Raw genomic sequence first — 16404 nt, 5'->3', positions numbered from 1 at the left:
AGTGGACATCCCAGGGACATTTTCCTGCTGAGAGCCAGCCTGCTATGCCTGCGGGTGGCCTCTGAGCACAGCCTGGGAAGGGAAGAGCAGGGCCAAGCTCAGGAGCCATCCTTGAAGGACAGGGAGATGCTTGCTGGGATGAAGAGTAAGAAGATGAAGACCAGAGTTTGGGAAGGTCTCCTGGGCCTGGGGAGGACTACAGGGTCCTTACTAACTGTGAGAGCTGCTAGTGCTTCATCTTAGTTAATGATTTTCATAAATTCAGTTGATGATAAAATAAGTTCACAGCTAGTTTAATTAAGTGAGCCACAACAGGGTCCTGCACTTCCCCAGCAGGAAGGAGTAGGGACCGACTGCTGCCAAGCCCCAGGGTGATGCTGAGATATCCCAGTGCCACCTGCAGCCGCAGGATGGCTCGCTGCCCCTGGGACCCCAGCCCTGCTACCTGCAGAGGGGAGCAGGGGCTGGAGCTTGGGTGATGGGCTCCTGTGCCCTGGACTGCTGCTGCCCCTGCAGCCCTTGGGGCTGGGTGCCAGCCAGCCCTGCCTGCACCGGGCTCCTCCCATGCCTGCACTTCCTCCTGCCGCTGGCACCTCCCCACGGCCCTGGGCACAGCCAGGACAGGGGCTCACACCGGCTCTGCAGGCTGCCTGCTGTACCAGTGAGCCTGGGTCTCCTGCCCTACTGCGGGGTAGCCCTGCTTGTACCAAGCAGCCCTGGGCCACCAGTGCCAGCTCTTCTGCCAGGCAGCACCAGTGAGCCCCTGCTCCTTTGGAGACCCCCCCAGACCTCTCTGACGCAGGCACGGAGGAGCACGCTGCAGCCCACTTCACCCACCTCCCCAGCATGCGGACACCGGCGGCGATGATCGTGGGGCTGGTGCTGTGCCCCTGCGGGCTTCTGCTGACGCTCACGGGCACACTGGCACCCAACTGGAGGCAGGTGAGCCTCATACCCGACCAGCCCATTGACCTCATCTTGGAGCAGGGCATCTGGGACATGTGCAGAGAGCGGCAGAGCAGCCATGACCGCCACTGTGGGCAGGCTGATGAGCTGGGCTACTTTGAGCAGGTGCCTGTGCGGGTGGCCCAAGGGATGATGCCCACCTCACTGGTGCTCACCCTCCTGGGCTTGGTGGTGGCTGCACTGGGGGTGCGCTGCTGGCAAAAGGAGCCACGGCACTTGCTGGCTGGCGTGGCGGGGATCATGCTGCTCCTCTCAGGGCTGCTGAGCCTTGTGCCTGCCTCCTGGTATACCCAAGAGCTTTGGGCACTGCCTGCACCGGCTGGCAGTACGCTGGTTGTAGGCTATAGCCTGGTGCTGAGCTACCTGGGAAGCTGCCTGGAGATCTTGGGAGGGCTGGCCCTTGCCCTCAGCTTCCACCACTGCTGCAAGGAACGCAGAGCCCCCAGAGTGCCCCCCAGCCCCGTGCTGGAGGCTGGGCCGTGCTCCACCATAGCAGCTTACCGCAATCCCTGGGATGTGTTGGAGGACGAGCAAGATGGACGGCACTGGAGGAGCACCCTGCCTTGTGACTCCGACTTGTAGCCCAGCACAGGGACAGCAGTGGGCACCAGCCAGCCTGCCTGCCTGGCACCGAGAACAGCACTGACTCCTGCCCCTCCAAGCCATGCACTTCTCTTAGGGCACCTCAGAGCAGGCTGGAAACAAGACCAAGGACCTGGCTTGAATCTCTGCAAGCTCCTCAAAAGCTTGCCATGCTCCAGTTCCCACCACTGTGCCAAAGCCATGCTGGGTTGAGGACCAGCCCTCTCTCCAGTCTTTCCACGCAGCTTTTAGCTCATCCTCCTGCACCATACAGCAACTTGGTCAAAGGCAGCTCTGGTGCTCCCCGGAGAGCAAGGTACAGGTTACCACTATGTAGCCTTCAGGGCTGGGAATAGGGGAGGGAAGCACCTCCTGCATGTCTCTGCTCAACTCAGGGCTGTGCAAAGAGCAAAATAAACAAAGAGGAACGGGTCTGTTCTGTGGGATGGTTATGGGCTTTCTGCCAGGCAGGCTGGGCTGAGAGCCAGTAAGCACAGCTAACCCAGCTCCCCCCCATGCTTTGCCTGAAGCAGGGAGGAAAGGTCTGTAGAAGGGGACAGGTAGCTTTTATAGCACCTTCTTCAAGGACCTTCCCCCCTTGGTCAAAATTGGCTCTGGAAGAGGTCTATCCTTCCTTGAGCACAGCCACTTCAGGGGAAAAAAAATATCACAAGGGAAAAAAGGCACATATATTTCCCCTTTCAGTATTAGCTTGGTGGGAGGCAGTAAAACTGGTCTCACTGGTTTGTAAAGGACACTCAGAAGGTCAGAACCCAACTATAAAACCCTGCATGACAACCTGCATAACAGGGCAAAAGCCGAGCAAACTATTCGGCCAGACTTCTACCCTAGGTGAGCCTGAAGCACCCCGGTCATCAAGCTAAGCCTTGCTGCAGAGGGACAGTGGATCAAGCTGCCCTAAGTGTGGTTAAGGGATGGTACAGGATGCACCCTGAAGTGGGGAATCAGATGCAGGTGGCTCGGAGAACGTGTGAAAAAAAAGGGTTTTGCTCTGGGCTGTAAGTTCCCTAAAGCTTAGAGATCCAGGAAGAACAAACCAACCTCCCTTCTCCGGCCCACACACAAACCACAGTGGCACCAGAGATGCTGCACAACATTCCTTTATGAAAGTACAGTGTCAGGGCGAGATGGTCCTTTCCTCAGCGAGTCTGGCAGCTCCTGCAGAGATCACAGATGGGTCTATCAGGGATGAGCCTGAGCCAGCCTGCCTGGGCCCAACCCACACCTTGGCTGGCACAGGGGATCCAGCCACTGACAGAGTGGGACAGCCCCTGTACCAGCCAGACTCCAGGCACCGCCAGGTCTTGCACCTCTCCCCCCTCAGCAGGAGGGCAGAGCTTGCCTCAAGAGTGGGCAGCATGCCAGTGCTGGGCCTGGGGAGGGATCTGCATATCAGGGGGGCCTTGGGGCACCCCAGGGAGGTCCCTACCAGGGCCTGCTCTAGTTGCTGCTTACCTCTTTCCCATCATAAGCTTCATTCACAAAGGTATCATTCTTGGGGGGAAGCTCTTCCTCCTCATCATCTTCTTCCTCAGGGTCACTTTCACGATGGTACAAGGTCAGCACCCGGGTGGAGGCAGTGCTTGAGGTCCTGATGAGGGGAAAAAAATACACTGAGGATGACTTGGCCATCCTCTAGGGATGGGGCAGATCCCACGGTCCTGCTACAACCCCCAGTAATAGCCTGCCAGGGCAACTAGAGCTTTCCACATAGCCCAGGAGTGCCCCAGGATACCATGGTGTCTCTGGGCAGGGAGACCCTGTCCCTCTCCATCCCCAGTTGTACCTGGCCCAGCCCAGTCCCAGAGCTCACCTCCTCCGCCTGTCCCGCCTCCGCATGTAGGCCAGGGCCCCCACAGCAGCAGCAGCGAGTAGCAGGAGCACAGCCACCCCCAGGGCAATAGGTCCTGCAACGGGCTGCACCTCTGCCTCCTCGCAGTAGTTGCCACGATAGCCCAGGGCACAGTGGCATGTCACTCGCCCAGCCTCAATGGCACAGTCCCCACGCAGGTTACATGTCTCGCTGCTGCACGGCACGGCCCCCACCACTTCCTCGGTGCTGGGGGATGCCAGGAAGGGCTCTTCATGTTCCCGGGGGCCAGGGGCTGCCACTGTAGGTAAGGCTGGTTTCTGTTCTTCCATATGGGACATTCCTGATGGTGCCACCATGGGGACCAGTGTCCCCAACTCCACGGAGGGGCCTAGAGGGATGGACATAGATCATCAGAGACCCAGGTGAGACCCCACTCTTCCCAAACTGGGGGACAGTGGGCAGGACCTCCCTGTGCCCAGCCAGAACTCCCGCACAGCCCAGCTGTGGGCAGGCACTCACAGTCAGATTCATCGGAACCATCAATGCAGTCAGGGCGCCCATCGCAGACCTGCTCTCCAGAGATGCAGCTCTGGAGGTCAGGGCAGGCCTGGAGCGGGGCCACGCAGGGCAGTGTCATGGTGCATGCCACGCCACGCACCAGCTGGTAGCCGGGGGAACAGCGGCACAGCCGCCCTGCAGGGTTGGGCAGGCAGAGCTGGGCACAGCCCCCATTGTTCTTTGCACAGCCGTTGGTGCCTGCCAAAACAGCACGGATCAGCATGGCCACCACGGGGTTACAGCTCAGCCCCACAGATGCCCTAGGCTGGGGCAGCCGCAGACCCACCTTCCTGTGAGAACTGGCTGTAAATCCTCATGGCTACCAACTCCTGCTCCATTGGGAACCACCAGCTCTCGGCCCGCTCCAGCCGGCTGTGCCAGATCTTGCTGGAGCCTGGAGACACATAGGGTCAGCACAGCTCCACCTCCAGGATGGGAGGTGGGGTCCCCCAGCCTGCCCTTCGCCCCAGGGAGGGGCAGCCTGCACCCCCCAGGGAGGGGCAGAAACCCCTGTGTCTTGGTGCAGTAGGAGGAGCTAGACAAGCACAGCCAGCAGGCTCACCATTAGTTGATGTCGTGCTCCAGAGAAGAAAGCCTTCTCCGATGGTGAAAAGCGAGAGGCCGTGCAGCCCTTCCCGCACCACCCGGAAGTGGGATCCATCCAACTCGATGCTGCTGATGGTGCCTCTCTCTGCGGGGCACAGGTGCAGAGACATCAGATGTGGGGGCACAGATGGCTCCGGGCTGCCCCTCGGGGCCATGTCAGGCTGTGTCCTGCGGACCGAGCGCCTGTACCAGCACTATCCCCAGCGGTGGCCCAGCTCAGCCCACACTCACCACGGTCTGCCCAGTACAACCGGGTGCCAGCACCCCCGAAGGTGAGGCCAGTGGGAGCCTGGGCTCTCCTCCAGACTACTCTGCGGCCAGTGCCATCCATGGCTGCGCACTCCACCGTGCTGCTGGGCCCGTGGCTGCTAGTTGCTGTGACAAAGCACATAGTGGAGGCAGGAGGGCACAGTGCCAGGCAGGCAGCACCCCTCAGCCCCTCACTGAGCAGTGCCAGAACCCACCGCCCCCCCGGAGCAGCCACGTGGATGTTGGGCGGCTGCCCCCCGATCCAGTATAGGTTCCCGCTCAGCCAGTCCAAGGCCAGGGATGTCACCGTGCCCTCCACAGCCACTGCCTGCTTCCAGGACAGCCGTCCCCAGTCCTTCAGGCGCAGGAGCCCGATGGAGTCGCCCCCCACCTCTGCAAAGTACAGGCTCTTGTCTTTCACTGCGTAGTCGATGGCTGTCAGGCGGCCCACCTTGGCCAAGGGCAAGGCCCGGTGTGGGGGAAGGCCTTGGGATCCAGCAGTTGCCGGCAGGTCCTTCAGGTAGACCTGGAGGAAGGAGGCAGCACTAGGACAGAGACCCTGCACCTCGGACAGCAGGGAGGAAAGCAGCCCCAGGGCCAGCTCCGGAGGACAGTACCTGCGCAACAGCTGCTGGTGACACCAGGAGGGCAAAGGCTGAGTCACGGAGGGGCAGGCAGGTGGTCTCATCAGCAGCCAGCGTCAGCCCGGTGGGGCACCGGCACTGCCCAGCATGCCGGGAGCTCAGCAGGCACAAGTGGGAGCAGCCACGCGACACACACGGGTTCAAGGCCACGGGGCGCAGGGCTGGGTGCATCACCTGCGGGAAGGGCAGGCTCAGCCTCACAGCTCCACCAGCACCCAGCAGCAGAGCTGAGCATGACCACATCACGCTGCCGAGGCCTGGACAAGACCCATCTGGGGCAGGCTGGTGAGGCAGAGATGCTCCAAGAGGACCAGAAACACTTGACCACAGGGACTGCTACCCAAGGATGGGGACACAGGTCCCAGTGGCTCCACACTCAGGGCGACGCAGGGTGGGAGCCCCAGCAGAGCTGGCACAACAGGGTTTGGGGCTCCCCCGGGGTAGGTACCTGGAGGCCATGGGGCTGCCCATGTCTCTTGAGCAGCACGGTCCTGTTCTTGCCATTGGCCTTGTCCACCTGCTGCACGGACCATGCCTTCCTCTCCGACCAGTAGAGCTGCCCCTCACACACAGCTGCCGCAAAGGGGCTCTGGACCCAGCCCAGCTGCAGGACCTGGCAGAGAGGCCATGAGCGCCCACCCCGGCCCCCGTCAGGGCCCCATCACCAGAGCCCTACCACACACCTTCACACTGGTGCCATCCAGACGTGCAGAACCAACGCTCCCCAGCTTCTCATCCAGCCAAAAGATCCTCCAAGTGGGGAGGTCGAGGGCCAGTGCTGTGAGCCAGCCCAGCCCCTGGGCCAGCAGCACGTGCCGCCGACTCCCATCCATGGTGGCCTCCATCAGCCGTGGGTGGTTCCCCACCTCTGACCAGTACATCAGCCTGGTGGGAAGAGAGGTGCTGGCCCACGGACCTGCCACAGCATCATCCCAGTACCAGCGCAGTCCAGAGAAGCAGCACAAAGCTTCCCATCCCACTAGGGATGCACCAAGAGCTCCACCCAGGGCAGGGGCAGGTCCTGAGCTCCTTCTTCACCAGTCACACAGCCCCAGCAGCACCCGGGTGAGGCCATCCCAACTCTTCCCCAGCCTATCACCTGCCTCCGTGGAGGAAAATGGGACAGGGCAGGGATGGCAAGGAGGTCTTCATGTCCGCTTGTCCCAGCCTTACCCTGCCAAAGGCTGGAGCACCAGTGAGTGGGGCCGGTCCAGGTCTCCATCCATCACCACAGTGTACTCTGGTATCCCTCGCCAGGCAGCTCCCAGGCGAGTGGCCAGCACCTGCCCTGCTGCCCCATCTGTCCAGTACAGGTTCCTTCCAAGCCAGTCCACTGCTATACAGTCTGATCTCACACCTGCAATGCACCCAAGAGTCAGCACCTGTGGAGTGACAGCTGCATGGCCCTCTGGCACAATGCTCCCAGCCCAGGTCCCCTCTAGCCCAGGATCTCCAGCTCTTCCCAACCCTGCTCCCACCAGAACTTCTCCACATAAGGGGACACAGCCTGGCACCCCACTGCAACCTGGAGGTTGCACAGCCATGGAGAGGCCAGCCCTGCTAACCCCATGTTGTCACATCCCACCTTTCACCAGTGTGCCTTTCTTGCCCGAGCTGAAGTTTTGCCAGCGGATGCTCTCTGTGGCCAGGTCCATCCAGAAGACTTTTCTCTCCACCAGGTCATAGTCGAGCGAGAAGACAACGCGATCCTTGTCAGTGGCCAGCAGCACCTCCTCATGCCCACTCCGCAGGCCATAGGACAACACTTCTGACTGCACAGCCACCAGCAACACAGGCTCTGGTCCTGGGGCAACACAGAGCCACCCAGACCCTGCTCAGTGCTGGTGGCCCCACAGCCCCAGCACACGCAGGCAAGGAACCCAGCACTTCCAGGCACTCAGCCCTCCTGCACAACATGCTCCCCAGCTACTGCAGATGGATTTTCTGACTGGCCGTGGGCTGGCAAGCAGCAGCTCACAGCTGAGCAGGGCCTGGGAGGCCACGTGGCAGTGGGGACGAAGCCATTCATGGGACTACAAGGCTCCCCATGGGCAGCAGGCACAGGGGGGCAGGAACCCACAAGCTCCTGGTGTACCCTAGAGTGCCTGGGACCGTCAGCACTGCTTGGACATCTCAGGGCTTACCAGTGAGTTTGCAGACATGTCTGTCAGGCTCCAACAGGTAGCCGGGGAAACAGCCACAGCTGTAGGACCCCGGGGCATTGAGGCACGTCTGGCTGCAGGCTCCCTCACCCCACTCCATGCACTCATTTATGTCTGTGCAGGACAGACCGTCCTCAGCCAGTTGATAGCCTGGGTCACACCAGCACCGCTGTGGGGAAAGGGGCTGTCAGCGTCCCTCCTTGAGGATACATGGGGCTCCCTCCTGCAGCTGGACCAGGGCAACACAGTAGAGTAAGTCCCTGGACCAGGGCTGCTGGCACTCACAGGGCCCTGGGGTGAGGGGTAGCAGAGATGAGTGCAGGACCACTGGCATGGCACAGAGCAGTTCCCCCCCTCGTCCGAGCCATCCACGCAGTCCTGCCGGCCGTCGCACACCAGGGATGCATTCAGGCAGGCCCCCAGCCCACATGGGTACTCGTGACTCTGGCAGGGAGTGGGTGGGCCTACAGGGACAGGGAAAGGCTGCCCTGAACCTTGTCCACCAGCTCGTTTTGCTCAGCTGGGTCAGATTCAGCTGCTCCCATAGGGTGCCCAGGGCTCACTACAACCACATCCAGAGCTGTGCCTGTAGCCTGGCTTCAGGCTATCCTTATCCCAAGGCCACCAGCCCTTTCAGGGACAACAGCTACCCAGGGCCTGGAGCCTCAGCACAGACATGTCCCTACTTCCCTTTGTGCTGGGCACCCACCAAGCACCCCTGGTTAAGACACAGAGGAGGTAAAAGCAGGGTGTTGCTCACAGCCATCCTCGTCGCTGCCATCCGTGCAGTCACGCTCTCCGTCACAGCGCCAGATTTCAGGGATGCACTTGTGGTCATGAGAGCAGCCCCACTGCTGGTCCCCACACAGCCCTTCCTCCCAGGGACAGCCCTGCAAGAGCAGAGATTGAACAGAGTCACCAACCCTCCCAGGAGCAAGCGGGGAACAGGCTGTCTCCCCACCACCCCACCCACCTGCTCGTCTGTGCCGTCCCCACAGTCAGTGGTGCCATCACAGCGCCAGGCCTCTGGCACACACTCTCTGCTGAGGGAACACGCCACCTCTCCTGTGCGGCACTGCAGTGGCCGGGGCACGGTGCAGCCCTCCTCATCCGAGCCATCCCGGCAGTCGTGGTCGCCATCGCAGCGCAGGGCCAGGGCCACGCACTGCCCGCTCCGGCAGGGAAACTCGGCTGGGCCACACTCCTTCGGCACTGTGGGCAGGGCCAGGGCTGAGCGGAGGCACTGTCCCCATCCCCATCCCACCAGCGCAGGCATGGCATTGAACAGGGTACAGCCTCTCTGGCTGCTCGGCAGGTTACCCTGGGCAGTGCCTGCTCCTGGATCCACTTGTGGGGCTGGCAACCCCAAGAAGCCCCCATCCCACCCAGCCCCAGGGTCTCACCACAGCCCTGTTCATCAGTGTGGTCCAGGCAATCAGCGTGGCTGTCACACAGCCAGCTCTCTGGGATGCAGCGGGTGGCAGTGTCACAGCGCAGGGCGCACTCCTGTGTGGGGCTCCAACAGTCCGTCTCATCTGAGGCGTCGGGGCACTGCGGCACCCCATCACAGCGCTCCCCAGCCCCAACACACACGGCTCCGCTCGCACAATGGAAGGCCCCTGGGGAGACAAGGGGCCTTGCTAACCCTGCAGTAGGCAACCAGGGTGCCCAGACCCTCTGCTAGTCCCCCAGTGACCTAAAATGGCCCCACACTACAGCAACAGGGCTTGGTTCCTCCTAGTCACTGCATCTCTGGCAGCTTAGGTCCTGAACAAGATGACTGAGGCAGTATCAGCTCAGCCACATGTAGGTGTCCCCATGATTAGTGGGGCCAGCCCTGTCCCATTCTGACAGCACCTCCAGCCCAATGCCAAGCTCAGAAGAAACCAGTATGCCACAACACAAGCATCAGAGCTCAGGACACACTCAGACCTCCCCAGGACCCCATCCCACCAACCCCACCAGGAACTGGCCACAAGCCCTGGTGCAGGGCAACCCAGCTGCACAGGGGACTAAAGCATGGCTCCTACCTGGGGTGTCACAGAGTTGGGCACACCCGTCCTCATCAGAGCCATCTGCACAGTCCTTCTCACCATCACACATGTACTCCTGGGCCACGCACTCGGTGCCGTCACGGCAGGGCACATGGGTGCGAGGACAGGACAGACGGGGGACTGGGGTCAAGGGGTGTGCAGAGCTGGACGGGGGGTGTGAGGTAGGTGGCGCTACCCGTGCAGGGCTGGTTGAGCGATGGGTGGTAGTAGTTGGCCTCACGGCAGTGGTCTTGGTTGGCAAGGACCGAGTGGTGGTGCTGGTGGTGGCTGGCCGCACAGTGGTGGTCTTGGCTAGTGTGGTCCGGGCAGTGGTCGGCACAGGGGTGGTCTTGGTTGACATGGACTGGCTGGTGGTGGTTGGAGTTGGGGTAGCCTTGCTGGTTGGTACAGGGGTAGTGGTGAGCGCAGTGGTAGTCTTGCTTGGCGTAGCTCTCGTGGTGGAGGTGGTGGGCCGAGCAGCAGTGGTGCTTGTGGCTGGCCTTGCAGTGGTGGTCACAGGTGGAGGGGGTGGCAGGGCAGACCCCTTGCTTGGTGGCACTGGCAGAGGCACAAGCAGAGGAGGAGCAGCCTGGATTTGGGGCTGTGCCCTCCCCACACTCCAAGCACCTCCAAGAGCACCCCACGTGGCCACCAGCAGCCAGGCACCCCACCCCAGCTCAATGCAGCATGGGGCACCCAGCCCCATCAGGTACAGCACCAGCACCAAGCACAGAGCCATGGCCACTCTTACCAGCCTGCAGCTCCGAGCCCACGAAGGCCACCACTCCCTGCACACCTTCTGTCGGCACAGACAGCACAAGGGCCAGTGACCTCCGGTCCCACAGCAGCAGAGCCGTCCCGTTTGTTGACATCAGGTATGGCTCGAAGGCAGCCACAAGGCCATGGGACCAGCTGGGTGCCAGGGTGACTGCTTGCCGTTTGGTCAGACTCAGTGCCCGGAGGCCTGTGAGGCAGAAGGATGGTAGGATCCTGGGACCTGCAGGCACCCCCTGTGGCCCACTCCATGCCCCCACAACCCACAGCTATGGCAGAGACCTCATGGCTCAGGCCAGGGGCTCAGCCATGGGACAGTGTCTGTCCCACGAGCACCCCACTGCCCTGACAGGGACCTGCTGCACACAGGGCCTGGCTGGTCACTCCTGCCTATAGCAACCACCTCTGCTCCCTGCTCCAGATACCACCAGGGCTCACCCAGGGCTGAGCTCCAGAGCAGGCTGAAGGCTTTGCTATCCATGGCTGCAGGCAGGTCTCCAGGCCACGTCTCATTCCAGGCATCCCATGGAGCACCCCCAGCCAGGCTCAGCTGCTGCAGGGGCTGCCCATGGGCTAGCCAGTACAGAGCGTCCCGCTGCCAGTCTAAGAAGAGGTGCTGGATTTTGCTGCGAGCACGGTGCAGGATGCGTGGGGTCATGTCAGACGCCTGGATCACCCCGATGTCCCTCCGGTTACATGCGAGCCAGTACAGGTCCCCCGAGCGAATGTCCACATGAACAGAGCAGACTTGGCAAGAGTAGGCAGGCAAGCAGTTACAGGGCTGTCCCCTGACCCTGGTCCTCCGCCTGGGCCCCCCCTGTCCCTAAAACCAGGGCACAGCTGCCCAGTGCCTCGGCACAGCCCCAGCGTGGGCACCATGGGACTGCTGTGCTCTGCATCCAGGACATCCTCAGGACTCAGGGAGCAGCAGGAAGGGGAGCATGCCCTCCATCACCCCAGAGGGTCTCACCTGGCAGCCCAGTTGCAATGGCCTCTCTCCTGCCAGGGTGTCCCACAACACGCAGCAGTGTCCCATGGTCATCCGTCCCATAAAGGACCGACCTCTGCCAGTCCACATCTTGCAGGTGGAGGGGCTCCTTCCACTCCTGCACCTGCTTGCTGTGTGCTCCAGGGCCCACCTGCACCAGGTAGATGGCCCTCCCCGACGCATACACAATGGACAACTCTGCAGGGCACAAGGGCATCGTGTGAGCATGGCCCCAGGGGCATTGGACAGGGTCACCAGCATGAACCAAGGCAGAAATGTAACAGCACTGGTGTGTGCTGGGAACCTCATCTCACCAAAGCCACAGTCCCTTAGAGCCCCCCTGAGACTCCCACAGGGATGCATCCTGCCCCAGACAGTCAAGCCTGCCTTGCAGACCCTGCTCACCTGCACACTTCCCCGAGGGCAGGAGGAAGAGGCCTTCAGGACACGCACACTTGTAGCCCCGCGGGTGCACAGGGGACAGGAGGCAAAGGTGACTGCAGAGGCCTGGAGCACACGCAGCAGTGTCCCCTGGGAGCAAGCGGACATTAAGAGCTCAGGCAGCCATGATGCCCCCATGCCTCTCCTGATCCCCAAAAAGCACAGGCTGTCCTGGGGCTGGATATGGGTTGGCTACCCCAGGCAGTGTAGCAGCACCACATGAGGTAGGAGGGCTCAGCTCTAGCCAAAGCCATGGGACTTGGCAGCTTTCCTGTGTGTTCATACATCCCCTCTGCCACAACCCCACAAGCCCTTGCTGCAGGAGAGCCATTGGGCAGGACCCAGTGAGCTCCAGGACCCAGCGCAGCCTCCCTGGCACCCAGGGAAGTGGTGGGGGTGCTGCCAGCCCTGCACTAGTGTGGGTGTCCAGCAGGCAGGGTACTCACGGGGAGGCTGCTGCAGTGCATGCAGCACAGTGAAAGCTGAGATGGGGGCACGGAGCAGCACTGCATGCTCCTGGGGGGAGGCCCGGGTGGCTGACACCAGCTCTGTGCCATCGGTCCAGAAGAACCGGCTCTCGAACACAGCCAGGCCCAGGGGCTCCGTGTGGCTCCGCAGGACAGAGGGAAAGGAGTGACGCCCGCTGCCATCCACCCGCAGTGTCTCGATGGACTGGGGACAAGGCAAGGCATGGTGACCATGTGGCACCCCCACACCCCGGCACTGCCCACAGCCACAGGGCTCACAGCGGTGCCTTCCCCCTCCCAGCCCAGGGACGTGTGCCAGATCTGGGCACCGCTCCCTGCTCCCTCCCATGCCTTGGCTGTAGCCTCAAGGGAACCAGGGCCACCCTGCCCACTCACACTTCATCACCCCCCAGCACCTGGTGGGGCAGAGCCCTGCTGCCCCACATCCCTACCTCCTTGTACTCGCTGATCCAGTACAGCCTGCCAGCCACGTGGTCCAGGCTCAGCCCCACAGGCTCCTCCATGGACACCACTGTGAGCTCCCGCTGGTTTGAGCCATCCATGCCGGCTGCAGCAATGACTGTCCGGCCCCTCTGCCCACGGTTGACCCAGTACAGGGACCTGCAGGCAGGCACTAAGCACCCACTTCATGGCATAACACCAGTGCAGCCGCAGCTTCACAGCAGGCACGACAGGGTCAGCACCAGCATTGCACACCCAGGAACCCTGGGGCCAACCCTGGCTCACTCACTCCTCACCTTGCAGCTGGATGCACCGTCAGCTGCTCCGGTGCCACATCCTTCCCCAGCACTGTCACATAGCCCCAGCCATTGCCCAGCCCTGCGCAGATGGCTGTAGGATGGCTGCTGGCCCAGTACAGCTGCCCTGTGAACCAGTCCACAGCGATGCTGTTCACCTCCCCGGCATCTGCAGAGACAGAGCTAGTTGAGGGTAGACAGTTGCTCCAGGCTGGGAGGCAAAACCCAGGTTGTCCCTTCCTCTGCAGGAAAGGCAGAGCTGGGGTGGCAGCAGGCCAGCTCTCAGCACCCATCTCAGCCCTGCTACAGCACCCAGCACCCTTGCTCCTCCCCACCTGCATAGAGGGGCTGTGTGCCCTTCCCTGGGATGTGAGCACGGAGCTCGCCCTCCTCTGTCAGCCAGTAGTAGGTTTCTCGGAGCAGGTCATACACCAGTGCACGGGGTTGAGTCTCAGTGGAGAGCAGGGGCCGGTAGGCTTGGGTCCGCACATCCAGAAGGGCCAGGTCCTGCCCCACAGCCACCAAAATCTGCGTCCCATTGTCTGCCAGGGTGAGGGGGATGTCACCCAGTGAGCAGGGATGCGGCTAGTTGGGGGCACTGCCCAGCCCCTCACATAGCCCAGGCTCCCCAGTGCACACTACCTGCCACTTCACAAGTGGTGCCGTGCCACAGGGTGTAGCCCTGGAGGCAGGCACAGCTGAAAGCACCTGGGCTGTTGCTGCACAGCTGGCTGCAGGGGCTGTACTCCAGGGAACACTCATCCACATCTGCGGGGAGAGGCACAGTCAGGAGCCTGGCACACGACTGGCTTGCCACCCCCCAACAGCACTGCCACTGCTCCCCAGGGACCACAGGCAGACTCCCTAGATACCGGGACCTGGGCCCCAGCCCCGAAACGCACCAGCTACCACTGGGACATGACTTAGACACAGCTTTTGCGGTGCCAGGTGCAACACGCAGGCAGAAGCATAGCTGAGGCAGGTGTTCCCGCATGAGCGCTGGCTCTGGGGAGACCCTGCTCTCGGCAGCTGAGGCCATGTGTCCACCCTGACCTCTCCTTACCAGCACAGCTCTGCCCATCTGCCTGCAGCACCCAGCCGGCCCCGCAGGAGCACTGTACTCCCCAGTGTGTGTCTGTGCACATCTCTGCGCAGCCCCCGTTGCGTACAAAGCAGCTCCGACCTGCGGAGACACAGTGGAGGGGTGACGTGATGCAGGACAACTGTGCAGCTCCCCCAGGCCCCAGCCACGCGGGCAGTGGCCAGCAACCGCACGCAACTCACCGCACGTGCTGGGCTCGTCGGTGCCATCCAGGCAGTCATCCTCGTCATTGCACATCAGGGACTCCAGGATACACTTCCCCTCGTCGCACCGCACCATGCCCTGCGGGCAGGGAGCTGTGGCACGCACAGCTCATGTCAGGAGGGCAGACTGATATACCAGGTGGGCACAGGGGAAGCCACAGGTCCCAGATTCATGGGGAGGCCCCGCAAAGCATCAACAGGTGCCTGACATGCTTGCCACCATCCCAAGGGGAGCTAGGGCCCAGGAAGTCAAAGTACCCCCTACTTCACACGTGGCCTTGACAGCTCTCACCCCACTGAGGAGCATCCAGCATGCTCGCTTACCACAGACATCTTCATCCGAGGAATCGCCACAGTCATCAATCCCATTGCACTTCCACTCGGCCATGATGCACACCCTGTTCCTGCACTGCCACTGCCCGGGCAGACAGGGCTGCTGGGGACACCCCTCCTCGTCCCAGCCATCCTCGCAGTCCTGGTGCCGATCACATAGCTCCCAGTACGGGATGCAGTGGTGGGTGCCGGGACACTGCACCTTCTTTGCCCCACACACTGAAGGAACAGAGCAGCACTTGCACCCTGCCCTGTGCCCCCAGCCACCCCCACTCAGGCCCCTCAGCCGAGACTACGCACCGCAGTCCTGCTCATCAGAGCCATCCAGGCAGTCAGCGGTGCCGTCGCAAAGCCAGCTGCTGGAAACACACCGGCCATCGTCACACTGCCAAACATGGGGGTCCCCACCGCAGGCAACATCTGCAGGGACAGCACGTGGTTGCTGGGACCTACTGCTCTGGCACAACCTCAAGGGTCCACTCTCACCATCCTTGCAAGGGACAGGTGCTGGCAGTGCCTGAGGGGCTCTGCCAAGGGGCTGGCCCCCAGCAGGGCTCTCTGGCAGGTGGAAGGCTGCCTCGCTCAGCATGAGATCCAGGCTATGTCCCCATGCCACAGATGTCCCTGCAGGGTGCCACTGGCAGAGCCAGCAAGGAACAAGATGTCTCTGGCCTGTCCCTCCCCACCACCACCTCCCACTCAGAGCAGCAAGGCCCCTTGATGCTCGTGCAGTGCAGCCCCCCCAGCCACCCCACGACAGAGGATGGGTGCCAGCTTCCCCCCGCTCACCGCACTGCTCGTCTGCCCCGTCGGGACACTGCTGCTCGCCATCGCAGAGCCAGGGAACAGGGATACAGCCGGTGCTGCAGGTGGCCTGGCGTGAGGCTGCACACGTTGGGTCAGTGGGCGCTGCGGGAGAGATGGAGCCCGGCCCGCCGTCAGCCTGGGTGACGAGCACCCACCGGCACCCACTCTGTGCGGCTCCCCGCCTGGGGGGCCCGGCACAGCCCTGCACAGGGGGGTACTCGCCCCAGCCAGGGGCACCCCAGGACCTCCTGTGGGGCTGGACGGAGAACTGCAGCCTCTCGTTCCCCAACCCATCCGGGAAGGCAGGGACCCCCCAAGCCCCCCAGGCAGCGGAACAGGGCTCCTCAGGGTGCAGGGACCCCCCGTGCTGTCGCGGTGGGAAGGATGCTCATCACCGTGAGGTGAGGAGAACGGCGACACCCTGCGTGGCACAAACCCCCCACAGCTCCTCGCGGGGGCAGCAAGCAGCGCTGAGGCGGAGGGCTCCCACCGCACCCCTCGGGGTGGGCAGGGACCCCCCCCTCTTCCCCTCCTCCCTCCCCGCCCCGGCTCACGGGCGCGGCGGGTTCCGGCGGCGGCGGCGGTCCCGGCCAGCAGCAGCGGCGGCAGGAGAATGCTGAGGAGAGCGAGGAGCAGGCGGAGCGGCGGCGGGGGGGGGTCGCCCATGATGATGGCGGCGGGGGGGGGCAGGGGATGGGGGGGAGTGGGGGCTGCTTCGGGGGGCCCGGCCGGCGGAGGGGAGCGCGTTGCTGCCTCCGCCGCCGCCTTTATGCCCGGTCGCGGGCAGCCATTGGGCACCGCGGGCACCGCCCGCCGCCGGCGGAGACCCCGGCCCGCCCTGCCGCCGCGGGGGCTGCGCCCCGGGGAGCCCTCAGCCACGGCCCGGGGCGGGGCTCG

The 16404-nt window shown here is 62.9% G+C and overlaps 3 protein-coding genes across 3 annotated transcripts; 1 reads left to right on the top strand and 2 right to left on the bottom strand.

Annotated features, from left to right (window-relative positions):
* The first annotated feature begins 846 nt into the window (after positions 1-846).
* On the top strand, positions 847-1548 carry CLDN23 (claudin 23). Its single transcript, XM_074904023.1, has one exon. The coding sequence runs from the start codon at positions 847-849 to the stop codon at positions 1546-1548; it is 702 nt and encodes a 233-aa protein (XP_074760124.1).
* Positions 1549-2639: 1091 nt separating this feature from the next.
* Positions 2640-9676, bottom strand: LOC141960447 (low-density lipoprotein receptor-related protein 2-like). Its single transcript, XM_074905945.1, has 18 exons — positions 9658-9676; positions 9005-9220; positions 8575-8813; positions 8362-8491; positions 7887-8065; positions 7584-7770; positions 7025-7243; positions 6613-6796; positions 6123-6324; positions 5888-6052; positions 5413-5613; positions 4778-5321; positions 4503-4631; positions 4227-4334; positions 3902-4138; positions 3383-3770; positions 3025-3160; positions 2640-2727 (listed from the first exon to the last, which is right to left on the bottom strand). Exons 1-18 carry the CDS (start codon positions 9674-9676, stop codon positions 2671-2673), a joined length of 3540 nt encoding a protein of 1179 aa, XP_074762046.1. The 3' UTR covers positions 2640-2670.
* Positions 9677-10691: 1015 nt separating this feature from the next.
* LOC141960446 (prolow-density lipoprotein receptor-related protein 1-like) lies at positions 10692-14755 on the bottom strand. The gene is made up of 11 exons (XM_074905944.1): positions 14692-14755; positions 14347-14460; positions 14126-14245; positions 13705-13830; positions 13398-13604; positions 13063-13231; positions 12757-12925; positions 12284-12509; positions 11802-11927; positions 11379-11594; positions 10692-11155 (listed from the first exon to the last, which is right to left on the bottom strand). Exons 1-11 carry the CDS (start codon positions 14753-14755, stop codon positions 10692-10694), a joined length of 2001 nt encoding a protein of 666 aa, XP_074762045.1.
* Between the last annotated feature and the right edge of the window lie 1649 nt (positions 14756-16404).

This window comes from Athene noctua, chromosome 4 (genome assembly GCF_965140245.1).
Source record: "Athene noctua chromosome 4, bAthNoc1.hap1.1, whole genome shotgun sequence".
Classification (NCBI taxonomy): domain Eukaryota; kingdom Metazoa; phylum Chordata; class Aves; order Strigiformes; family Strigidae; genus Athene; species Athene noctua.
Note: the sequence above shows the minus strand (reverse complement) of the source record. Positions and strands in the feature narration are given on the sequence as shown.